This window comes from Neolamprologus brichardi, chromosome 10 (assembly GCF_056152115.1).
Source record: "Neolamprologus brichardi isolate AB-2024 chromosome 10, ASM5615211v1, whole genome shotgun sequence".
Taxonomy (NCBI): domain Eukaryota; kingdom Metazoa; phylum Chordata; class Actinopteri; order Cichliformes; family Cichlidae; genus Neolamprologus; species Neolamprologus brichardi.
This window is the reverse complement of record NC_142113.1, coordinates 3,537,807-3,563,908: the sequence shown is the minus strand read 5'-3', so window position 1 is coordinate 3,563,908 and position 26,102 is coordinate 3,537,807. Positions and strand designations below refer to the sequence as shown.

Genomic DNA, 26,102 nt, shown 5'->3' with positions numbered 1-26,102 from the left:
CGAACATGTGTAGGTTGAGTCCATACGGTTCTCATATTTCCTCGTTTTTCCGAGGTCGTCATTTAGGAACGTGGTGGGTAGCCGAAAACGTAATATGTTGACGATTTGTCACCTAGCCTAAAATGTGACGCTTTGGGAGTGAGAACGTGTTGATGATGGAGGACAAGTACGAAAAAAAGTGTTTATTAATTCATTTAGGAATTTCTGTATATATAATTCCTCTATTTGTTGTCAGTTAAATGATCAAATGATGAATTGGCTCACTTTATGAACGTGTAGATAACAAAAGAAAAGGTCGTTTGTAAATGAAATTGCAGATTCATATTTTATTGCATAATTCATTAATAAATCACGAAATAGCTTTCCACTATGTGATCACTTTGACCCACCTTTACTACTTTACTCGGTACTTCACTGGTAAGTGTGGTTGTTTTCTTTACCTTCAGTCGTGAACACAGCTACCGTGGCATTTAAGTACTGCTTTGCTCGGCATTGTTGGTGGCAGGAACACGGAGGCCAGGCTCTGACTGTGCTGCTGTAGTGCTAGGACGTCATCCACGCTTGACTGACGCGTGAGTCACGGCAGTTCATTAAGTGCTTCAACGAGCCTAACCTGTGGGGCCACACGCGCGGGGACCACTGCGTGATTTGTGCTCTGGATCTCTGAGCAGTGCTGATATTGTCAGTCCTAGTTTATTTATTTAGACGTGGATCTGATCATTCTGTGGCGTTTTCAGAAACGTCCTTCAAATGGTTCACGCGTGGGGTTTTATTGCCCCCCGTCCTCTGCATTGTACCTCAATACATAGTGCACTGTGGGCATGGAGCAGTGTATGGAGATGGGCTTCAGCATAGCCTTTGCACGCCTTTTAAGGCCCTCCTTATGTGCAGTAAAGCCTGTGGACTGCTGGACACGACTCCCGTTTGCACGGTGGAGGAGCTGTGACGCGTCCACATCACCAATGCAAATGAGACCGACTACCCCTCCTTCTCGTCCCCATCACCTCCTCTTTCTGTATCTCTCTCTCTCTCTGACACACAAGCACATACACACGTACTGCCTGCGCTTTATATCGCCGTGCCAGCCTTTCGGGGCGACGGAAAGCAGCGCTGGCTGAGAGAAAGAGAGAGGGAGAGAGGGAGAGCGAGCTTATATAACAGCTCTGGGAAACGCCGAGGACACACTCGGTGCACAATAAAGCGAGGAAAACAGCGATCTTAACGGCTATAAACTGATAAGTGATCGCGCAGTGGAAGGATGCCGCGCCGCTCCGGTGCTGAAGGTAAGCCGCATGGTCCAACATTCAATACTGTAAATGGTGGAGGCACAGTGAGGGGCTTTTAAGATGGAAGACCTCGGCTTCTTAAATAGGTGATGCGTGTTTACTCTCGCTTGTGATTCATTTGCCTTTCAACCTCCCATCCCGTTCCACTAAATCAATTCCGCCACGCGTCTTTGTTTTTCACCTCGAATACACAACCGCGAGTTATTTTACGCGTAAAAACGTGGAGTTGAACATAACTTGGGCACTTGGACATGATCGGAGACTGTTCACTGAGCAAACTGTTGCTTCTATCATAGGGAGCATCACCGCACCCCTACTTTTTTGAGGGGGGGGTGGTGGAGTGTGTCTTAGAAGGCCTTAGATGAAAAGTAGAGCTGAAGGGCATGACGGTGTGTGACGGCCACCGAGACAACGAGGCATTAATGGATCTCATCGGATGTTCACTTCACTGCTCCACTCTTCAGTCAAAGTGTCAGGCTTCAGAGAACACTGCGAACACCACAGTGTTTTTCAGCGACCCTCAACATCTCATCTTTGCATGTTTCCCCCCCACTCATCACTTATTCATCCCTCCACGGATGAGGCAAGAGTTTGTCTGCGCACACTGCTATGATAATCCCCATTTCATAAGCACCCATAATGCGCTCTCCAGACAGTTTTAATCACATGATATACACATGTGATAGTTGAGATTTGGAAGCTGGGAGATAAGAATGCACTTTAAAACCACAAAGGTTCGGTGTCGTTTTAAAATCAGGAATCGCAACTTTGGGCAGCAATGTGATCTAAAAACAAATGCGAACAATGGAAGCAATGGAGCCGCACCATGGGATTTGTTGCAAGACGCTGCAAGACAGAAACACAAGCCGCTATGTCAACATAAGCCGTGAATCTAATTCACCAGTCGGGCTCATCTTTTCCTTTTCATTGTGCTGACATATGGAGAAATACACTTGCATTAAATCTAGCTGCTGCTATTTTTTCTGTTTTCTCCCCCCAGCTTACACCCAAGGATCCCCTTGGAGTCACTGACCACAGCGTTGGATATTAAATCTTTCTGGTGTGATACATCCATTGTTACACTGCGGATCTCCGACTCTGTGGCTCCAAAAGGACCAAGACGATGTGTGCACCTCTGCTAGATCCTACAGGTCTTGTCATTATTATGAAGTTCTAAGTAGGTTACAGATCTGCTGTCTCTCCTTACTCGTCAAATGGCCTTCCACTGAGCTGCGAGACAGTAAACAGTATAGGAATGGTGGCACCCTTCTACAAGCTGCACTGCCTCTTGAAGCGGGCTCAAATGCTGCTGCTCTGCTTGGGCATCGCCTATCTGATGGCAGGCAGCATCCTGCTTCTACAGCGCTCCAGCATCAGAGTGGCTCAGCCAAACCTGGCCAGCCTGCCCCCCCTGTGGTCCCTCTCTGCACCTCCTACTGCCCTCAGGACTGCAGGCTTGGGCATGAGGGCACGCTCCAGATGGGTTGCCATTCAGGCTGCGTCTGGAGGGGGAGCCAAGGCAGGAGGGCGACACTGGACTGCTTCCCGAAGCCTGGGGGTCCAACACTTGCATCATCGCTGGTTTCACAGTCTGCTGCCAGAGAGTCCAGAGCAAAGAGTCTCCGTCCAGAGAAGCAGCAGGCACAAAGGTAAATAACTGTGCACAGCTATGAATTTGCACATTGAGCTGACACTGTCTTGCCTCTATCACTTGTGGCTCGACAAGCTTCACTGCTGTTTTTAGTATAGCTAACTAGCCAGCAGACAAAACAAGCACTGGCCACTGCGTCGCCCTATTTAGATGTATTAGTGTGCCAGTGAAGTGTTGATGCCATTAACGTGCATCATAACAAATGCACCATTCTTTACGTGGAAAAAGATCTTCTCCAATGACTTCTGCTGAGAATGTACAGCTGGGCTTTTAAACACTCTAACACGTTTTAGATCTGCTTTTCTAAAACACCGGGACCTCTGCTTTGTCACTGACTCGTACCTGCGTGACCTTCTCACAAACCGTAGGAAGGCCACACAGGTGACCGTGGCCAAGCTTGGACAACTCTTCTGCCATTAAATTAAAAACATATATTACAAAGTCTATGACAACACTCTGGGGGAAAAAGTGACTAAAACACCCTATGAGCATATTGAGCCGACGGATTTCCCCGTGAAGAACATATCAGGAGCACATATGCATGTTTATTTTCTATTTTTGGGCTTTCTTTTTTGTTCAGATAGCCAGAGGCTGGGAAACCGCACTCTCTGCACAGGACTCACACAGTGCACTCACAACAAGCTTCATTCGACATTTATGAACAGATAATCATGACCTTAGAACATTTAGAAGAGCTTCATTATACATTTATATAACATTTTACATTTGGTTGCTTCAGATCTTGTAGATGAAAGATAGAGCTCACTGATCCTCTCGAAACCAGAAGAGTAAAAAAAAAAAAGGCAGGCGAGCACTAAAGTAGCTTCCAGAAAATAAATTAGTAATTATGAAGCTAAAAAAACGATATAATTTCTTACTTGCACTCTCTGCTAAGGAGCTCTCACCATTACTTGAGTACTTTGAGATATCCATGGAGATTTACTCTATTGTTTAACTGTGCCTGTCAGCGCCTTTTTGCCATTTTGCTGAAATGATAAATACGTTGGAATTACCTTCGGTGGAACATTTGTTCTTTCAGCCCATTCTTGAAAAGCATCCCGTAAAAGCTCTTAATCCTTTTTTTAAACAGACACTACATGACCGTTCAGTCACTAAGTAGGGTAATACAGAAGAAAAATGTTTGAGGCAAGAAAGAGATCAGTTTCAGTAACAGCCATCTGGCAAAGGGTCTTTTTTAAAAAGTATTACCCAGGACACAGAATTCAATTACCCAAGTCCATTGTGCCACAGGCCCTGTGAAAGTAGCCGATTGAAGGGCTGAGAAAAAAGTGTATTTTTGAAGTATATGCATTATTTCAGGATATCAGTCCAGATAATAATGAAGCAATCACTCGAATTCCACAACATGTATTTGACACTGAAATGAAAACCATTTGCATGTAAATGCAATATTTAATAAATACATTTAAATTAAATTGTCTTTCTATTGCATTAAATCGTAACAAGTGTCACTTTAAGGTGCTTTATCATGTGAGGAAGAGGCCCTCGAGTAACCCAGAGAAAACCCCACAATCAGACAACCTCCTATGAACCAGCACTTGGTGACAGTGGGAAGGGGAAAAAATCCCTCTCAACAGGAAGAAACTTCCAGCACAAGCAGGCTCGTGGATGGGCAGCCGTCTGCTGCAGTCACTTCCCACCATGACTAACACATTTTTAGCCTAGCTTAACATAAAAACCAGACGCTGGTGGGTCTTGTCAGCAGCTTCCAGCTGCTGTTGCTGGACTTTGAGGCAAGAAATATCTCACTGAACCTCTAGTGGAGTGATTCCAAGAAGTCACTGCTTCTGATCAAAAAGCATTTCTGTAAATAGCAGCCCACAAAGTCACCGTTTAGCTTTTGTGTTAAGCAAACAAACTCCACCGTGATGGCAGATTCACACACACACAGAAAGGTGAAAAATGTTAACTGGAGATCTTACTGACATTTGGCCATCTTACCTCAAATGAGAACCAAAGTAGCAATCTCCATGCTAGCTGTTTTTACACTAAGCTAGCAGCCTACGGTCTTCACCTTCATATTTAGCATAGCGAGATAAAACAAGCATCACTATTTTCATCTAAAGTTCTGCAAAAGGAAAAATATTTCTGCATAAACCTTTAAATGTGTCGTCAAAATAATAGAAAAGCAGAAAGATGAGATGTGATTGCTGCTATTGTGAATGTTTGTGTACTGGACTACCAGTGTTGGGGAGTAACGGAATACATGTACCGCCGTTACGTATTTAAAATACAAAATATGAGTAACTGTATTCCGTTACAGTTACCGTTTAAAAAGGTGGTATTTAGAATACAGTTACTTTGTTGAAATAAATGGATTACACGGCGGTACTTCCCTGTTTCATATTGTGGCGGGTCAGGACTGTTTGGGTTTTGTTTGACAGCTACGTTCTGTTGTTCCAGGTGGCAGCGTTACGGTTGCCATGGTTACAGGGTGACGCTCTCTCTCTGCCTGTTTCCTGGGTGAGAGAGGCCTTCTTGTTGTTGTTGTGCTAAGCTAATAGGCAGAATGCTACAGGTATAGCTCTAAAGAATGTAGCATCATGGGCAGTGTAGTCCGTGCTGCAGGGAGAATGGACTGCCATACACGTTACGTGTCTGTGAGCGAGGGAGGGAGAAAAAGGAAAAGTACGAGCTGTCATCGAGCAGAAACGGGAGCTGGAAGCATGTAAATATAATAATAACCACTGCAGCCAAGAAGAGAGCCTGACGAGCCCAGTTGTAAGTAAGCTATTAAGACTCGACTGTACACCGTGTTCGTGTTTTCCTCTGAAACAATAAGTTCCGTTGGAGCAGCCTTTCAACGCCTCTCTCTGTCTCTCGCAAGCAGAGTTGACCCAGACAACAAAGTAAAGCTAGTTTTCGGCTACTTGCCGACACAGAACCCACCGTATTAGTCAGAGGTCCCTTTACTACGGTTCGGAGCCGCGGACCTTCAGTAACAGTAATAAATCACAGCAATAGTACATTCACGTAGTTGTAAACAGCATGATAATATATTAAGTAATCCAAAGTATTCAGAATACGTTACTCTCATTGAGTAACGTAACGGAATACATTACAGAATACATTTTGGGGCATGTATTCTGTAATGGAATACATTTTAAAAGTAACCTTCCCAACACTGTGGACTACTTGCTGAATAAAGAAAACCTATGACAGTTAATTGACTTGGTAGCAAATGAGTTAATAGAAAGATTAAATTATAATGAAAGTAGGTACAGTCTTAGAGACAGTATCACATCGATATCAGTTGCAGCACCATGTCTAAAATTATTTAAAAATCACTTTCCTATTTAGTAGAATAGGCAGTGTAATGGAGAGGGGAAATGCTGCTACTTACTGTGAGTCAAGCAGTAATAAGAAGCTAAATCAGGACTATCATAAGGTGGTTCAGCCAAGGTAGGCTGCCATTAAACAGCTCTTACCCATCCAAAACAGTCTCGTTATCCAAATTTCACGGCTTAAATCTCTGGACTGAAGCCCAAAAGCTTCAGGCCAGCACACATTATCTGAATTTTAAAAATGTGATCATGACTTACCATCCTCTGTTTGTATTAATCACATAATGAAAACAAATACTTACAATAAAAATAATTTAAAAGAGATTTTTTTTATTTTAATAACAAATGTGAGGACAAGACAAGACAAGGTGAGGTGGTTAAACATGTCTCTCTATGGTAGCTCATTTATTGGCTGTAATCTGCTGATATATCAGTCCCGCTCCGCTCTGGACTTCCAAAAAGGTGCAAAATCCCAAAAGGCATTTTCATGATTTTAGTCTTTATCCCATCTTTATTCAGTGGCTGCTCTCACGCAGAGGGTGCAGCAGTAATAACATCACACAGTCAGATGGAGAAGTTTGCACATGCATTTTCAGTTTCATATATCCATGGATTCAGGAGCTCTACCTGTTCAAACATCTTATAATAAACGTCAGAGATGTATAATACTTTGTATCTGCTGCTGCAAACCCTACACATTGCAGGAATGAGTGACAAATGTATTTATATGTAAAGTACAAATAAGGAGAGATGTGTAGATGGAGATATCACAAAGTATTTGATTCTCTGGTAAAGTTTCACTCGGTGCTGTAAGTGATTTGTACACACAGGTGGCAGCGGTGCAGTGGTCTGTACTCATGCTTCCGTGTCCTCCCGAAGCCCAAAGGCACACGGAAGAGTCCAAGTTGCCCCTTGGTTTCGCTGGGAGTCTGATGTGAACGTAATAGGTCTCTGCATTAACTCTGTGATGTGACTGGCAACTCTGAACTTCAGACAAAGAAGAAAAGCTATTTCCATCTGCAGTCATTTATATTTTGCACCATGGCTCTTTCCTGGAGCCATGTGGACTGTTTGAGTTAGGCAGAGGAGCAGTTCAGAACAGAGCTGGCGTCAGTGACAACAGATATGACACCGAATAAGTCAGAAACAGAAACAGGAGATTAAGTCAGAAAAAGAGGAGCCGGGCAGGAGGTCGGTTACAAGGTGGGTTTGCAGATAAGGAGCTTAAATAGCATGCCCTCTATGAAATAACCATTTGGATATGTGGAAGTGTATCGGATGTGTGCTGCTACTGAAATCAGTTAATCTGCAGCTGAGCTTGACTTTGTGGCTTCCCTGAATTAATGCTGCACTTGATTTTGTCCTTGTTAAATGCTTTCTCACTACTGCAAACGCTCGGTTTGGTTCAGGCGAGCAGTGGCGGCTGTATAGAGCGTGCATCATTCTGACACGCAGCTCCTCCGCATAATGTCTAGACAAGTTCGGGGCTGCAGCGTGTGTGTGTGAAAAAGTCTTAACAGTCTTAGGAGTGTTGTGTTTCTCAGCGTCCGACACCCCGTTGAGATGATCCTCCTCTCATCCTGTCTCAGGTCAGCCTGTAATGCGTCGAAACCCTCTTTGTTGTCCTTTATTATGACGCCGCTCACACTCGTGAGGGTTTTAGTATGTAGATCCAGCAGCGAGGCTATGAACCCCCTTCAGCGGACTTTAATGGACACACACAGTTGCTACCCGTGGCAGCAGCACATGTCCTCATTCTTGGCCATCCTGTCATTAGCCTCCTCCATCCAATCCTGCGGGGAAGAATCAGCTCCAGCTCAGCCATCTGTCTTGGTGTTTAAGAAAGCAGCACAGTGGCAAGCCAAAAGTGCAGTCGTTTCTATCGTGTCTGGGAATTCAGGCTGATTCCCTCCATTAACCCTGAGCTGCTATTGCCCGGGGCCTCTTCCTCACTTTGATTAAAACAATGACCTGCACCACCGGGTAGCTGAGAGGCATAGAGGGGCCTCACCTTGGGTGATGCCATTTGAGTTTCTTCTTTGGTGGTCCCAGCCTTTCAGTACTCTGAGGCAGCAGCTACTCCTGCATTTGTTTCTTGGGCACCGGCGGCTGGTGACTCAGCCTGACTCAAGCACAACAGGCTGGACGAGCTTCAGAAGACATTGCAGACTGATTGAATCACAAATTCGATACGGTGATGCTTGGCCTGCCAGAGATTTCACAGCCCATTGCGTGTTTCCGTCTTGTCTGCTCACCTTGCTGCACATTCCATCAGTCCCCGTCACATGCACCTCTAACACTTATTAAATCCTCTCTTTGACCAGTCGGCTTCGGCCTATTTCGCCACTGGTAGTAAAGTGAAAACAGAAAGCCTTCGTGTCCTTAAAACCTATAAACATCGATACACGTAAATTCATGTTAGGGATTGCAAAATAAACCTAAAAGCCAAGTATGTGCACGCGCTCCATCCACCAAAAACTCAGTGCCTTAAGGACTAACAACATCTAGCATGTGGCCTCAAAACATAATGGTGTCAGACTCGAGGAGGAAGATGGAAGTTAAATCTGCACACAAAGAAATGCATCAGCTCCCTCGCACGCCGAAAATGAAATTTATAAAGAAAACTTTAATGTGTCAGCTGAGCAGAGTTTGATGTTGCAATGTGGCAAAGACAGGGATTACATCAAAGACTGAATCTGGGTTACATCTTATATGGCGCCTTAATCTTGTCAGCACATCATAATAGTCTGCCGTAGCCTATTATGCGCTACATCCTTCTTTCTGCACGGGTGATTTTTATTCTAGTGGAAGTAAATAGGTTCACAGTAATGCAGAAATACCAATCATCTACATTGCTGGATAAATCAAGCCTTGCCATGTTATAATTTAGTTGGATGTTATGGCTCACAATACATGCTGCTGTGCATAATAACTGTGAGTAAGTGATGACGCTCTGCCAGTCTTGGAGAATGTGTCCGGAGCCAAACTGAAGATGCCATTTCAAGTTGCAGAGGAGTGTGTCAACATGTGTGTGTGTGTGTGTGTGCAACATGGACCAAACACAAACATGGACATGCACAATTTGTCTCATTTCTGTTTGATTTTAAAAAACAAATGTGTTCTAAGTTTGCGAGGCACTACGTAGGACATTATTTAGTTTGTCAGTGGTGCTAATGGTGATTATTTTTATACCTTATGAGCAGTGTTGGGGAGTAACGGAATACATGTACCGTGTTACGTATTTAAAATACAAAATATGAGTAACTGTATTCCGTTACAGTTACCGTTTAAAAAGGTGGTATTTAGAATACAGTTACTTTGTTGAAATAAATGGATTACACGGCGGTACTTCCCTGTTTCATATTGTGGCGGGTCAGGACTGTTTGGGTTTTGTTTGACAGCTACGTTCTGTTGTTCCAGGCGGCAGCGTTACGGTTGCCATGGTTACAGGGTGACGCTCTCTCTCTGCGTGTTTCCTGGGTGAGAGAGGCCTTTTTGTTGTTGTTGTGCTAAGCTAATAGGCAGAATGCTACAGGTATAGCTCTAAAGAATGTAGCATCATAGGCAGTGTAGTCCGTGCTGCAGGGAGAATGGACTGCCATACACGTTATGTGTCTGTGAGCGAGGGAGGGAGAAAAAGGAAAAGTACGAGCTGTCATCGAGCAAAAACGGGAGCTGGAAGCATGTAAATATAATAATAACCACTGCAGCCAAGAAGAGAGCCTGACGAGCCCAGTTGTAAGTAAGCTATTAAGACTCGACTGTACACCGTGTTCGTGTTTTCCTCCAAAAACAATAAGTTCCGTTGGAGCAGCCTTTCAACGCCTCTCTCTGTCTCTGCTAGCAAAGTTGACCCAGACAACAAAGTAAAGCTAGTTTTCGGCTATGAGCCCGACACGAACCCACCGTATTAGCCAGAGGTCCCTTTACTACGGTTCGGAGCCGCGGACCTTCAGTAACAGTAATAAATCACAGCAATAGTACATTCACGTAGTTGTAAACAGCATGATAATATATTAAGTAATCCAAAGTATTCAGAATACGTTACTCTCATTGAGTAACGTAACGGAATACGTTACAGAATACATTTTGGGGCATGTATTCTGTAATCTGTAATGGAATACATTTTAAAAGTAACCTTCCCAACACTGCTTATGAGTCTGTCACTCAGTTTAATTTGGCCAATAAAGGATGATAGGCGAAAACTAAGGGAAAATTCCAAGGTCAAATAAAAGAAAAAAGAAATGCGTTGCTGGAAATCTGTCTGATTCTTGAATGACAAGTACCCGATTCCTTTTTTATTATTAGATTTGACCATAAATGTGTACTTTTCATTCAGCTGCCTTGGTTTTGTGATTGCGCACGCTGAGTGCCACCACAGGACTTTTCTGCCTGAATGAATTTTAATTTCACATTTCTTTTCTTCGTATAGGAACCTACATCGGATGCTTCCTTCACAACGCTAGTGATCGAGCCCTGGGAGGGACCATGCTTTACGACCTGCGCAAAATGACCAGTTCTTTGTGTCAAGACACCTGCTCGGAAAGGTAATGCGCTCACAGCGGGCTCCTGTGAAGGGACCACAGAAAGCTCGCTGTGTGAGTAAATGCTTTGGATCTCAGTCTCCTCCATGAATGCCTCCTGTGTTTTGAGCTATAGTGGAGAGCCAGGTGGCTGGATGACAGTAAACGATGAGGGGGTGAGGAGTGAGAGAGGGGAGAATGAAGAGCAGGCCAGGACAGAAGGCTCGATCTGTTGCAGAAAAAGGAAGAAGGGAGGTGTTTGTGTGTGTGTTATAGAACGCTTAATGAGCTGAGTCCAGCAGTCGGTGAATAAATCAGTGGTTAGATATGTGCTTTTCCTGTGGACGTGCTGCGGTGTGAAAGTCTCTGACTGGGTCAGCGTGAGCCGAGTAATCAGCGCTGCCACATCCTCAACAAACCTGCTATTAAACATGTAGAGACAGGTGGAATTTTTCAAACACCACTCAAGGAACGACCTGCTTGAATTATTCCTTTTTATATGTTAGCAGCCAGGAAGCAGTGCGTCCCCAGTGAGACGGGAACAGCCGAGGACAGATGGATGCTGCCAGGCGGATAGCTGGCGCTTCCATCTCAAATGCAAACCCCCCCCCTCTGCCTGTCCACATGGAAGGCAGTCTCGTTACCTGAGCGAGCCAATTACCGCGATGAGCAAAAGTAAAAAGTCAAGGCAATTTATGAGCAAGCTTCAAAGGACATACATGAAAAGGTCAGTTTTGATGAGGTCTCTGTCTTTCCCAAGGAGCCTGGATAAAGGAAGAGGAAAGGGGGATGAGTCACAAGAGCCTTGATATGTAAAGTACAGATCAGAGGTGACTGCACTGCAGCCAGAAGAAGGCATTACACAGTCAGGAGAGTGCAGAATGAAAAGCACTGATGGCTATCACGGGGAAACTGGACGTGTAAGCCCGGAAACTTTGGGTTAAATGATGAGTTTGAAATGTTATCGAAAGTCCTGTGGGAAAGCATAGCCAGAGGGCAATAGCTTCAGGTTATGGATTGCCATTGGCTAGGGCAATAACTATCAGTGTGTGTGTGTGTGTGTGCAGTGGTTACCAGTTTGCAGGTCTGGAGTTCGGAGCCGAGTGCCACTGCGGGAATCGGATTAGCAGCCCTCGGGCTCCGGAAGAGGATTGTAGTCTGGTGTGTCGGGGTGAGAGGGGGTCTCCCTGTGGCGGCGTGGGCCGTCTCTCCATATACAAGGTGGAGGAGCAGCTGCCAGGTCACAGAAAATGTGAGTCGATTTCCCTCTGGGAAGACACGGCACCGTTTACTATTTATACCCTACACGGGCTCCGCAGATGAGTGAAGTTAAATTCTCAAAACACAACAACACAGAAAAGTTAAAGCTATGCACTCCCCACACCACCATCTATAACGCTGCCACATGCCGCTGTGCAACCAAAGCCTTATACAGCACATTTGATTCCTCTGTTCAGGAGCTAACTTAGAGAAAGCGCCAACAATCAGATGACTGGTATAGATAGCAGTTGTGTTATTGTAAGGGTTGACCTTACCACATAAAGGATGTTGTGATTTGGTGCTGTATGAATAAAACAGAGTTTAAATTGAACTGAATTTAGTACCACAGGATCCAAAGTTTCTACTGTCTCAACTCAACATTTTCTTCTTTGGTGAATCCAACGTTTCAGAGGTATACTGCCATCAGTTTTTGTTGTTTTCTTTTCTCTAGTGCAGGGTGTCCAACTCCCACACAGCTGAATCAAATGATTGGATTACCTCTTCAGCATGCCATCACGTTTGGCAAAGGCCTGGTAACTAGTCGTTCATTTGATTCAGGTGTGTAGGAGCAAGGATGTGTCTAAAAGCTGCAGGACAGTAGCTCTCGAGGACTGGATGTTGTCAAGTTGGTCAGCGTGTCACTTCCACGGTGCATTATTCATATTTTGTTGGTCAGTGAGGATGCGTTGTCGATGTGATGAGGGAGGATTGTTTTGGAGACACAACCAGAGAAGCATCTTTCACATTCATCATCTTTTGTCTGGAACAGGGTTTTAATAGTTTTGCAATTTTCATTAGTTTTTATTTTTATTTAGTTTTGACTTCAGATTTTCAATTTTATATCAGTTTTAATTAGTTTTTACCAATTGTTTGCTAGTTTAGTTTAGTTTTTATTTTTTTGAAAATCCTTAGTTTCAGTTTAGTTTTGATTAGTTTCAGTTATAGTTTTAGTTGTGTTTGCAATAATTAAGTGTAACAAAATCCCAGTTTCATCATATCAGTCATTCTGCTCATCCTTGGGTATGTTGCTATTCCAGCTACCATACTGCACCCTGGACAGGTCGCCTGTCTGTCGCAGGGCTAACACGCAGAGACAGACAACTCACATTCCCACCTATGGGTTCTTTAAATAAATAAATAAATAAATGAATAAAGGCAGATGAACAACCATTGATACCAGGCAACTATAAAATGTATATCTTGGCCCCAATGAGACTATTAACTCTCGCAGCACCGGGTGTTCGTAATTTTGGTTCAAGTGAATTGATAAACTTTTTGAAGGTAATTGACTCACACAGTTGTGTAGATATCCCCGTCCTGTTGTCTCGGGATGCATCACGCTGCCTTGCCTGGGGTTAGCTTCTGTTTTCTGGGGATGAGGGTTGAGTGTGCTCCCTTACCTTCTCAAGGTAAGCTAGGTTAGCCTTCTTGTGTGAGCTTTTCAAGTGCACTTTAAGGTTTGTGGGATTTTTTTCCCTTTAGAAATGTCCCTCATAATTTGTCTCTTTCCACTACAAGACACTTGCTTTATCCAAAACACAGTCATATTCAAAGTAATCCCAAATTGGACTCTGGCTCCCGACTTTTCCTGACACGATTCTGCGCGTGGACGGAGCAGCGACACAGACGACTCGACTAACGTGCTGCCACCTGCTGGCATAATGAGACACAGCAAGAAAAATATCTGTAAACTAAACTTCATTTTCACCCTTGACTATTGTATGACACGCACACATCAATGAAAACTAAACACATTTTTGCTATAAATTCAGTTAATTTTAGTTAGTTTTGTGAACACTCATTATAGTTTTAGTTAGTTTTCCTTTTTTTGTTTTTATTTTTACTTCCGTTAACGAAAATGTTTTTTCACTTCTAGTTTTCGTTATTTCGTTAGTTTTCGTTAACGATAATAACCTTGGTCTGGAACCACCCGACATTACTCATATTCTGAAGGTTTTATCGTCATTTACTTCCTCTAAATGTGTCTACATATACTTAACCATAACTTTGCTTTGTCTAACCCAGTGTTGGCCAATTACTTGAATAAAGTACTGAGCTACTAATTGCTGATTACATCTCCAAGAAAATAATCCCATTACTTTACTGATTATTTATTTTCAAAAGTAATTAGTTACTTTATTACTTAGATACTTTTTAAAAACATGATACACAACCTGAATAAGTAATAAAGCATTAGGCCTTTCAACCCAAATATATCTTTTTCTGCATAATCCATCATATAAAATTGAATCAAATGGAAAAGTCACTTTTAAAAAATTGTTTTATTAGTTTTAAACTTTTATGCATCAAGCAAAAATTAAATTATATCCAACAGTCTCTGATTGTTGCATATAACATTTAAACCTATGTTCTGCATTTTCCAAGATATACAATAAAATAATGTCTTGATGCATTCTCAATCATCCAGGAAAATAAATCTCCAAAAGTTGATTCTGTTCATCTGGACGTAGCGTTTTCTGGGAGAAACGTTTCCTCACTCACCCAAATGACTTCTTCAGTCTCAGCTGACTGCAGGTTTCCCCAATCTTATAAACAGTACATTTGCATAATGACTGAAACCAGCCCAATGAAGGAACAATGGGCTGTGAGGTCAGTTCCTTCATCATAATTGTGCAAATTCTCATGACCATTGATTAACAACCACTGATCAATGGCCATGAGTCCCATTCACAGAGGTGGTGAATGGCTGCAATCACAGCATTGTCAGATGGTGATAGATGTATCCTTAGGCCCCCTCCTCGATTCAGAGATGGTTTTTCCCTTTTCATGTAAATGGCCTCCTTGACTCCACGCTCAAACCAGCGTTCCTCCCTGTCCAGGATGTTACATCCTCATCCTTGAAAGAGTGTCCACTGGCCTGTAGGTGTAAGTAGACTGCAGAGTCCTGGCCTGACGAGGTAGCTCTTCTGTGTTGTGCCATCCGCTCCACCAGAGGTTGTTTGGTTTCCCCGATGTATAAATCCTGGCAATCCTCCTGCACTTAACAGCGTACACTATGTTACTCTGTTTGTGTCGGGGGACCCGATCCTTGGGGTGGACTAATTTTTGGCGCAGTGTGTTTTGGGGTTTAAAAGCCACAGAGACCCGGTGTTTCGAAAAAATGCGTCTGAACTGTTCCGATACTCCTGACACATACGGGATCACTACAGGTTTTCGCTTGGGCAGCGGTTGTCCTTCCCTCCTGGATCGGCTGGAGCTTTCTTTAGGTGCCTTTCCAGCTTTGACAAAAGTCCAGCTGGGATAACCACATTTACTCAGAGCCTTTTTGATGTGCTGGTCTTCTGCCTCCCTGGCCGCTGTGTCAGTGGAGGCATTATGCAAATATACTGTTTATAAGATTGGAAACCTGCAGTCAGCTGAGACTGAAGAAGTCACTTGGATGAGTGATGAAACGTTTCTCCCAGAAAACGCTACGTCCAGATGAACAGAATCAACTTTTGGAGACAATAAAATAATGTAATAATAATAATGTGTTTACACTCACTCTTTTTCTGCTGTGTAAAACACAGCAGAAAATAATCAAAATCAAAGATTCAGCAGCACTAAGTCCTGTCACTCTTGAATCTATTTTCTGTTGTTTAGCAGGAGTGGGGCCTGTGGAGGTTTGCCCGGAGCCGCAGCGGTCATGTCATGGAGGGGATTGGAATTTCACATTCCCGTGGTGGCGTGCCGGGTGCTTGATCAGATTTGAAGTTAAATTTTTCGCTGTGCCTGCCACAGACATCGCACGCTCGTACGCCATTGTCATGAGACACTTTCACAAACAAAATCCTGGTTTAGTAACGCAGTAATGCAGCGTGCTTACTAGAAAGTAACAGTAATCTATTACTTTATTCCAACAGTAATCACTTACTTTACTTGAAAAAAGTGGTCGCATTACAAGTAATGCGTTACTGCCCATCTCTGGTCTCAGTGTTGGGGAGTAACGGAATACATGTACCGCCGTTACGTATTTAAAATACAAAATATGAGTAACTGTATTCCGTTACAGTTACCGTTTAAAAAGGTGGTATTTAGAATACAGTTACTTTGTTGAAATAAATGGATTACACGGCGGTACTTCCCTGTTTCATATTGTGGCGGGTCAGGACTGTTTGGGTTTTGTTTGACAGCTACGTTCTGTTGTTCCAGGTGGCAGCATTACGGTTGCCATGGTTACAGGGTGGCGCTCTCTCTCTGCGTGTTTCCTGGGTGAGAGAGGCCTTTTTGTTGTTGTTGTGCTAAGCTAATAGGCAGAATGCTACAGGTATAGCTCTAAAGAATGTAGCATCATGGGCAGTGTAGTCCCTGCTGCAGGGAGAATGGACTGCCATACACGTTATGTGTCTGTGAGCGAGGGAGGGAGAAAAAGGAAAAGTACGAGCTGTCATGGAGCAGAAACGGGAGCTGGAAGCATGTAAATATAATAATAACCACTGCAGCCAAGAAGAGAGCCTGACGAGCCCAGCTGTAAGTAAGCTATTAAGACTCGACTGTACACCGTGTTCGTGTTTTCCTCCAAAAACAATAAGTTCCATTGGAGCAGCTGTTCAACGCCTCTCTCTGTCTCTCGCTAGCAAAGTTGACCCAGACAACAAAGTAAAGCTAGTTTTCAGCTACGAGCCCGACACAGAACCCACCGTATTAGCCAGAGGTCCCTTTACTACGGTTCGGAGCCGCGGACCTTCAGTAACAGTAATAAATCACAGTAATAGTACATTCATGTAGTTGTAAACAGCATGATAATATATTAAGTAATCCAAAGTATTCAGAATACGTTACTCTCATTGAGTAACGTAACGGAATACATTACAGAATACATTTTGGGGCATGTATTCTGTAATCTGTAATGGAATACATTTTAAAAGTAACCTTCCCAACACTGTCTGGTCTAACCTAACCACTCTGGAAAAAATGAAAACGTTTGATATGAACCAAAGAATCAGATAACTTTTGGGATTCACAGCTGGGAGCAAAGAAGAAAGTTAAGTGAATTACAATGAAAAGCACAGCAGGATAGGATAAGGATTTGTCTTAGTGCATAGTGTTACAGAAGGAAAGGGGAAGGTGTGTGAAACGGTGGGGGCTTTATTCAAGAAGGATTATCATAAAAAGGTATTTATCAGCCCGCACATCAACACACACACACACACACACACACACAAACAGCTTGAGCTGATTTGCATAAATGAACCGATGCCACTTGTGACTAAAATGATGCATTGTATTAGGTTTACACCTAATGCAAACTAAATTAAGTAATAAATGGAGCAACAGCGAGCACATATTTAAACCATGAATAAATAATGAGCAAACATTTAATATGCTACTAACAAAATAAAATGCACTGAACTCCTTCTGTAAGAAAATGTATGCATGTAATAGTGTTTACTCTCCACTTGTCTGAGTCATCTCAGACTGTGTGACAGACCGGCTGAGATGTGTCAGCATTTCTTTGGCTGATGTTTAAATTGACAAATCCTTCCATCGCCGTTCCTGCGGTCATCATATTTGTCTGATGCACACCTAGAAAGCGGGCTGCGTTGCTGCGACAGCCATCTGCGAGCTGTCATCTGTTGATGCTCAGACATGCATGAGTGACAAATCCTGTTGGTTCTGGTATTGTTGTAGTATTTGTAATGCAAAATAATAAGAAAAAGATAACACAGCAACATCCTGTTCTTTGTTATTTTTCATGCCATTGCTTCCTCTGGGAAGATGATCTTGACAAAATTGTGTTACTGTGTAACTGGCAACTGTGCTTTGTTGTTATTCCACTCCTCTGCTTCTTTGCAGTATTATGCCAAGTGTAGCTTTAAATTTGACTGGTGATATTTTTTTGGGGTCAAGTCCAGTTCTTGGGTTTGTCACCCCCAAACATGTCTCTTTTCATTATGGTGAAATAGCAAAAGTTTTGATCTGACCATAATAGCTTATCTCTGTGATCATCTGCAAATTTCAGTTTGAAGAAGCAAGGATTTCTTTCCTGGTCGACACCGTCTTAGACCATGGCAATGTGAATCTTGCTTCACTGTAGACAGTGACGCTGGTGTTCCAGTGGTTTTCAGTTCATGACAGGTTTCAGCGTTGGTGGTTACTGAATACACCCATTCAATTTCCTCTCATATGCCCACATAGCAAAATTGGAAAGGCCCGGATCTGGCCCACACAATGTGCTTACACATGGTCCACATACCACAAAGAATGACGGCCCTTTGTTGGCCCAGATCTGGTTTGCCAGAGGTGGCCCACACATTGGCCAGCACAAGGCCAGTTGCAGACACACTGGTGGTCCTGTGCTGGCCCAGAACAGTTTCAGCTCTGGCCTCAGATGTCAGCCTAATGTGTACTTGAATCAGCCCAACATGTGCCAGAACATAATAGTGCAAAAGTAACATGACAGTGAATCTTATATAGCGCTTTTCTACTCAAAGTGCTCTATACAACATGCCACATTCACCCAATCACGCACTTTCTCTAAACTGAGTGCTTCCTAACTGCATTCATACTAGGGCTGCCACGATTAGTCGACTATCAAAATCGTCGACGACTAATTTAATAGTCAACACGTCGTTTGAAGCTTTGTAAGATCCCAAAAGACGCAGGAATAAGTAGTAGGATTTAAGAGTGTAATAACAGACTGAAACAGAAGAGGGCAGCACTGCATGTACAAGGATGCCAGCTGCCGTTAAACCCCGAAGAAGAAACTGTCCCAGAATTCATAGCGCAGCCCTGCTCAGTTTCCAACAATGGCGGCAGCTAGTTAGTTTTAATATTACTCTTATTATTCTTTCTGGGTCACAAAATAAACGTTTAACATATTTTCAGGCGAGAATGTAGCTGTGTAAACCTCAAATATCTGCTCAGTTTATCAAGACACCACATATTTTCAAAAGCGCTCCGACGTTTTCGGAGACGTCTGTTACCCACTAGCTCGATAGCTAGCTGGGGGCAAGGCTCACTAGCGCCAATGAGAACACCGGACTCCCGGCAAATCGTTTTCCAACCCACCGCTGTCTTTCGCTACTCAGGTGAAACATATATAAGTCACTTAGATAACTTAAAAATGTTATTGTTTGTTTTTTTTTTCAGTATTTTATTTGTTCCTGAGTAAATCGGTTTGGCTGAGATTAAAGTTATAGTTTTTACACAGCTGAATAAACATCAAGCAGACAACTGATTATCAGAGTTGCTCGAGAATATACTCCGGTGTCCTGTTATATTTTAGATAGCAAGGAGTTTATTAAACTTCACCGAAACAATCTGCAAATTTCCTTAAAATTCAATAAACTATCATCTTGTCTTTAGTTTTAGTTAGCACATACCTGAAACACTTAAAGCTGTAAGCTAATGATAGTTATATAAGAGCAGATGCTGCTGGTGCAATAAGCTGTACATTTTACGTCCACTGGATGATGATCTGATTAGTCGACTAATCGCAAAAATAATCGGTGACTAGTCAACTATCAAAATAATCGTTTGTGGCAGCCCTAATTCATACACATTCACACTCTTGACATGCAGACTGGAAGAGCCAGGGATCAAACCACTAATCTTCCGATCAGTAGGTGACCTGCTCGACCTCCTGACCTACAGCTACCTGGTGATGAACATGAGTAAACCCTCACTAGGTTTTGGATAAAGTGTACACTCACAAGCCTGTCAAACCTGCATTTGAAACCATACCATAGCAGTATAGTATTGCAACATGGCATTTGGGTCTTCTAACTAAAATAGGAAAATAGGAACATAAATAGTGCATCATTGCCAGACCTGGCCCACATCTGGTTGACATACACCCTGCCCAGTCAGAAGTGCCAGCTTGATGCCGGATCTGGGGAAGACCTGCTTTCTATGAGCCTGGGCCACATAAACCAAACCATGGGCCTGGCCCATATCTGGATGACATACCACTTACCATGCCAGAAGTCAGCCAGCAGTGCCGGCTTGAGACCAGATCCGGGCCAGACCTGTCTGCTATGTGGGTGAGGCTGAGAGTTTAGGTCTTCTTCCATATCCTGGCAAAGTGGTGACACATCTACTGTATATAACTTGTACATAAAATTGTTTGAACTGATGATCTTGGAATGTGCAGTTATTTAGAAATGGTTGTAAGAGACCATGCTACTCATGCTGATCTACAGTTCCCCTTCTTGCTGTTATCGCTGTGAGTCTTGGTCAGTCCAGTCACGTCTGTCAAATTAAATCATTTTTGTGCTGGCAAAGAGAAACTACCAGTATAGTCTACCATGATTGCTAGCAAAGACTTAATTACATTGGTCTTGTTAAAAGTTAAAAATCAGCATAGAACTTTTAGCACCACTTATTAAAATATTTAAGAGTATATATCTACGTACTTCAGCCTGTATGTGTACTTTTGAGTCTGTGTGCATTAGGGAAAATCCAAAATAAATGTAAACTTATTTTTATAGTCATTAAAGACGTATCCTGTATTCCACCCTGAAAAACAAACAGTTCAAAGACATCATTAAAAGCTTCAAATTACCATGACATTCATGCCCATGATGAGTGTCCATAAACCTCTGACTGTATATTATTTGACATACTTAAAGTTGTATTATCTTAGCAGGATGTTGCACAAAGTTAATCTGCCACTTTTAAAATGACAAGCTTTTAACCTGTGTTGCTGTTCTGGATGCTCAATGCTTCATTTTCCTTTTAAAACCTTTTTGACAGCTCATTACTCTTCTTTGTTTTATGACTAAACTCTTGACTGAACTAAACTAATTGTGTATTAGCCCCACAATGACCACGACAAATCCAGCTATGATGATTATCCATAACTTTTTCTTATAACAGCTGTCTTCACTTGTGTAAAGATTTGCACCCTCTTCCTGTTGCAGTCAAGGGCGAATCTATTATATAAGCAGCTGATGATCATAAACAATATTAATATTCATGACTGGAAGCTTCGGCGTCTCTGGAGATTTGCAGCTGACTTGTGAATGTATTACACTGTGTACCAGAATTCAGCCAAGTATGGAAAGATAATTATCGCAGAAACCCTTTGGATTTAAATTTCTTTGAAAATCTGACATTTTCTACTTGTTTGTATAGAAATAAATGCTCCCCAATGTTGACCAAAGCAAGGCAAACCCTTCAAATGTGTTTTGCAGTCACTAGCAGAGCGCTATTCCTTATCATCCCCGTGTGCGTTTTTCCTCCTTGCAGTCAGAAATGTGCACTACCGGGGTTGCTTCAAGTTGCTGAAAAGCATCATCGGCACCTTCCCCGTCTACTCCTTCCAGCCGAACCTAACCACGCAGTCCTGCATCGAGACGTGCACGGATAAGGTTTGAATTTCTCCTTTGCAAATTACAGAAATGATGATCAATTTATTGCACACTCTGCTTGTGGTTCTCCACTCAGGGAGCTGTCTTCTCTCCCTGGAGAACACATGTAGGAGCGCAGAGCTCTCTGGATTTTTGATGAATATTTTAGGTTTAATGTGTCTGTAATGAGATGTAGATACTCTGCATCCTGCACTGAGATCTTACTCTGTGCAGCTGTGTCGCCTCCAAAAAAAACAGAAATATGGATGGTAGAAATATTGGCAGTGACTGCAATATGATTAATTCTCACCGTGCGGTGTGTTTATGCATGCATATCATTTCCAAAAAAGTTTCGCTCCAGTGTCCTCGTGTTGTGACATTGAGCATTCTAACCTCCTGCTACCTGGCAGAGGGAGGAAAAATAAGAGAGTTGGGATGTTCTGCAGATTTTTTCAGCTGAGTAAATGGACTGGTTCTTATATATTGCGCTTTTTTACTCTGTCTGAGCACTCAAAGCGCTTTATACAATGAATTCATTCACCCAATCACTTCTTCTAAGCTCTTAAGTGCTCTATCTAACATTCACACTCCGATGAATGCATCGGAGAGCAACATTGCCCAAGGATATTTGGCATGCAGACTGGAGCAGCCTGGGATCGAACCACCGACCTTCTGGTTAGTGGCTGACCTGCTCTGCCACCTGTCAGGTGGCATCTGAGCTGAGATGACAGATCACCCTTATCTAGATCAGAAGTCTTTGGAGAGAAAAATTGGTATGACAAGTCATATGACAACCTGAAGAACATTTGTGCTTTTGGTTTGTAGGAGCTCCCACTGGCTGTGTTCAAGAAACCCCACTGTTTCTGTACATGGACGTCATCTCTTTTCAGTCTCAACCAGCAGTCGGACAACCAGCAGTGTGTGGGGAACCACACCATCGCCTCTGCACTCACGGCGTCCACAGAGCCTGACCACTACCAAGTCTACCATACCCCTGTGCTTGGTGAGATATTTATTACACAATGCAAAAATGTGTCAGTCATCTGCACATGTTTTTATTTGTAAACGTATTATTTTGAGCCCATCCCACTGTGCCGTGTCAGGCATTTTTTGCTGATCATCAGTGTAGCTAAAGTTCCAGTCTTGCTTCAATGCTAAAAGGTTCCTAAAAGGAACAAAGTCCCAACAGAGAGACTTTCTGTGACCACTGTGTTGTTTTCTTGGGGTCAGATGCTTAGTAAAAATGAAAACAGTCTTCATCCCAAATTTCAGCTCTGATCTGTGACTTGCAATCCTACTGCAATTTGTGCCACGTAAATCAAAATTCAAATTCAAATTTTATTTGTCACATACACAGTCATACACAGTACGATATGCAGTGAAATGCTTAGACAACTGCTCGTGACCTAAAGAAAAAATAAAAGGCTATGAATAAGATAGGAAATAAATATGAAAATTAAAAAGGGTAAATTTAACTAGGAAGGAATAAAATAAAATATAAAAATTAAAGTTAAAAATGAAATAACTGTACAACACAAATTAGAATGAAGGGTAAATTTAACTGGGAAAGAATAAGATAAAAAATATATAAATTAAAGTTGAAAATAAAATAAATGTACAACAAAATACACAATACACGTAAAGAAAAAACTCCATTTCAGGCTTTCTGCTACAATACTTACTATATATTCTCATACATATTCTGATATTCTGCTGATATACGACAGCTGAAACAAAAAAAACTGTGCTTCCAGACTCCAGGTGCAAAGAGAGGATGTTTCTGCCTCAAAGATCCAGTTCCCTCGTGGCTCTCTCTAGTTTTCCCGGAGCAGGCAACACCTGGGTACGACACCTGATCGAGCTTGTGACCGGCTACTACACTGGCAGCTTCTATTTCGATGGCACGCTGTACAACAGAGGTGGGGAGAACACAGTCCGTGTCCTGAAATGAGAGTTTAAGTGGGTGCTTGATGAAATATTGCCCTACAGCTGACTGTTATCTATTCATTTATTCATTGGTACCAGGTTTCAAAGGCGAGAAGGACTACTGGAAGAGCGGCCGCAGCATTTGCGTAAAGACCCATGAAAGTGGGCAGAAAGAAATTGAGATGTTTGACTCTGCCATCCTGCTGATTCGCAACCCTTACCGCTCCTTAATGGCTGAATTCAACCGCAAGTGCGCCGGACACTTAGGACACGCCACAGATGCCCAGTGGAAGAGTAAAGGTGATGTCGTCCAATAGAATGAAGTGGTTTATGGCTTAGCTGAAGGTTGCTATAGTTACTGCTACATAATGTTCTGCTGTTGATGATACAACAAGAGAGACAAGAGATGAACGTCGTGAAGCACCTTTATATTTACAGGCCAGCACTCAAGACTCGCTCCTGAGCACCAGACAGCCTTCAAGAAAAGTCCAACTTTGTCTAAACTTTGTTCAAAAGTTGTCTTTTTACTTTGTTCCACTAAACAATTATCTGTTGAGTAAAGTCTAAAAAATGCATTCAGGCATAGCAGACATCAGATCACACCCTTCATTGTGTCTCGTTTGTGGCTTTTTGGGCGAGTCTCTGCACGGTCATATTGTTCCCACGTACTCGGGCGGTATAGCGAGATTTATGTTCGAGCATAGGCGATGTGTTCACTGTCCACTCCAGCCAGGAGACCGCTTTCCAAGCAGATGCTTGCGTTACCTGTGACATCTTGGAGGGCTGGATAGGAGCGGTCGAAACCGTAAACATGTACGCAGACGGACCTTTGCGGGATCGTAAATCTCGTTATTGGCACCGCTGCGGTTAGGGCCGTCACAGGAAGAAGGTTCTTGGTTGGTTGTAGCTTTATGCTTTTCACTTTTTTCTCTAACAGATCTCAACATCGTCTCTTTAATATCTCTCCTCACAGGTTTTAATTGAACTTTTTTACAAGTCGCTTGAACTGAAACGAGTTTACGGGGACTACGTTCACCTATTTAATCGTTTTTATTTGCTCTGAGTTTTTAAATGCCTCCACTCCACACCGTGGGGTTAAAGAAGACAACATTCATGTTGCTCACAGCACTGAAAATCTTTGATTTTCAAAAGACAGTGAAAAAGCAGTTTCTTGGTCCCACTGAAAGCTATTGACAGAGTGTTCTGAGGATAACGCAGAATACAGATGAGTGTGGACTGAAAGCTACTGCTGTGGCATCACGCTGCTAAGCCATCGCCACGCTGCATTACTTCTTGACAGTTTTTTTCTTTGTTTCTTACAAAATGTAACTACAATGTCTCATGCATAGTTTAAGAACGTAATGAATGTTATAGAAAAGTTAAAATATCTCATTTCAGTCACGGTTGAGTCCCAAACTTAAACTTAAAAACACCTCGATGCGCTCATCAACCCCTGTATGTGGCTGCTCTTACACAAAAAACGCAAACAGAATAAAACACCAGTTCCACAACCAGTTAGTGAGATCCAACAACGAGCCAGCCTGTCTATACCACGGGCATACGCACACATGCTGTATTGTCTCCTCTCTGCCTGCTTCCTGGCTGACATTCCAGTTTCTCTCTTTTTTCACACGATGATGAATGATGTTTATCATCTGATTGCAGTGCATGAAATCATTTGATTTATAGTCTTCACCTTGGGAGTAACTATGTTGAAGTTGTACTGCCGTTTCATATCCACACAGTGGAGCTCTCCACAGTTTTTACGCATATTTTTTTCCCATAGTTTGTGTCATAACCAGTTGAGTCGCATCTTCCACATTCACACAGATAAACATTCACACAGATGATCATTTTTTACTTAGTTCTGCAATCAGTTCCTTCAACACTGACACAGACACAAAAATGAAGATTCTGAGGAGCAGTATACTGATAAAATCCAACATCTATGTGTGATTTCTGATCAAATTAGCTATAAATAATCCAACTGTACCCTCTCTCTTGCAGAATGGCCAGAGTTTGTCTCCAGCTATGCCCCCTGGTGGGCATCTCATGCTGTGAGCTGGCTGAAGTTTGGCCGTCGCCTCCTGGTGGTGCATTATGAGGAGCTGCAGCGAGATCTCCTCCCCCAGCTCCGGCTCATCACAGCCTTTCTAAACGTCACTATGACAGAGGAGAGGTTTCTGTGTGCGGAGAGCAACCAAGACGGGCATTTCAAACGCTCAGGGGCTCAGCGGCCCTCTTTTGACCCATTCACGCCCGACATGAGACAGATGATTGACTCCCACATCCATGCTGTCGACCAGGCGCTGCAGAGCAGGAACTTTAGCGGACTTCCGCAAGATTACCTCCCCAGATGATGATGTGAAAAGGTCACGAGGTAGTTCTTTAAATGACTGGTACAGCAGAGGTGTGTGAGAGGAAAGGTTTCCACCGAGTGCTACGTGGGGAGCAGACACACGCTGGCTATTGTAAGCCCACCTGACTCTTTAATAAGCCAGTCACACTGTGAATGCCCGTAGAATCAGAGAAACTCTTTAGAGGTCACTGGAGAAAAAATTCAGTTCATTGTGAAATTCTACAGAGAACAGATATGAAAGCATCAAGGCCAGGACTGCCTCTATGCAAGCAGCAAATATGACGATTACTCAGAAAAGAATTTGTTAGGCAGCAGATCTGGATGTATCTGTGTGTCCTTCAGAGCTGCTGCATGCTGTTATATGGACATGGACTCAGAAATATGGTGATGACAATGAAAACTTCTCCAAACTGTATGAAATGTTTCTATTAGCATTTTATTTCATTAAATGCGTTTACTTTGAGCTGGGTGCAGTTGCGCACACTGGCATCACTTGAAA

At 42.9% G+C, this 26,102-nt stretch overlaps 1 protein-coding gene across 1 annotated transcript; it reads left to right on the top strand.

Moving 5' to 3' along the window:
- The first annotated feature begins 1,045 nt into the window (after positions 1-1,045).
- wscd1b (WSC domain sialate O sulfotransferase 1b) lies at positions 1,046-26,102 on the top strand. Its single transcript, XM_006807234.3, has 9 exons — positions 1,046-1,283; positions 2,287-2,935; positions 10,675-10,789; positions 11,833-12,017; positions 21,218-21,339; positions 22,144-22,321; positions 23,073-23,237; positions 23,344-23,544; positions 25,252-26,102. The coding sequence occupies exons 2-9, from the start codon at positions 2,542-2,544 to the stop codon at positions 25,602-25,604; spliced, it is 1,713 nt and encodes a 570-aa protein (XP_006807297.1). The 5' UTR covers positions 1,046-1,283; positions 2,287-2,541; the 3' UTR covers positions 25,605-26,102.

Coding starts and splice junctions, on each gene's coding strand:
- wscd1b (XM_006807234.3), top strand. CDS start 2,542: ATGGTGGCACCCTTCTACAAGCTGCACTGCCTCTTGAAGCGGGCTCAA. Junction 10,790..11,832: donor CAAGACACCTGCTCGGAAAG/GTAATGCGCTCA, acceptor GTGTGTGTGCAG/TGGTTACCAGTTTGCAGGTC. Junction 12,018..21,217: donor GCTGCCAGGTCACAGAAAAT/GTGAGTCGATTT, acceptor TCCTCCTTGCAG/TCAGAAATGTGCACTACCGG.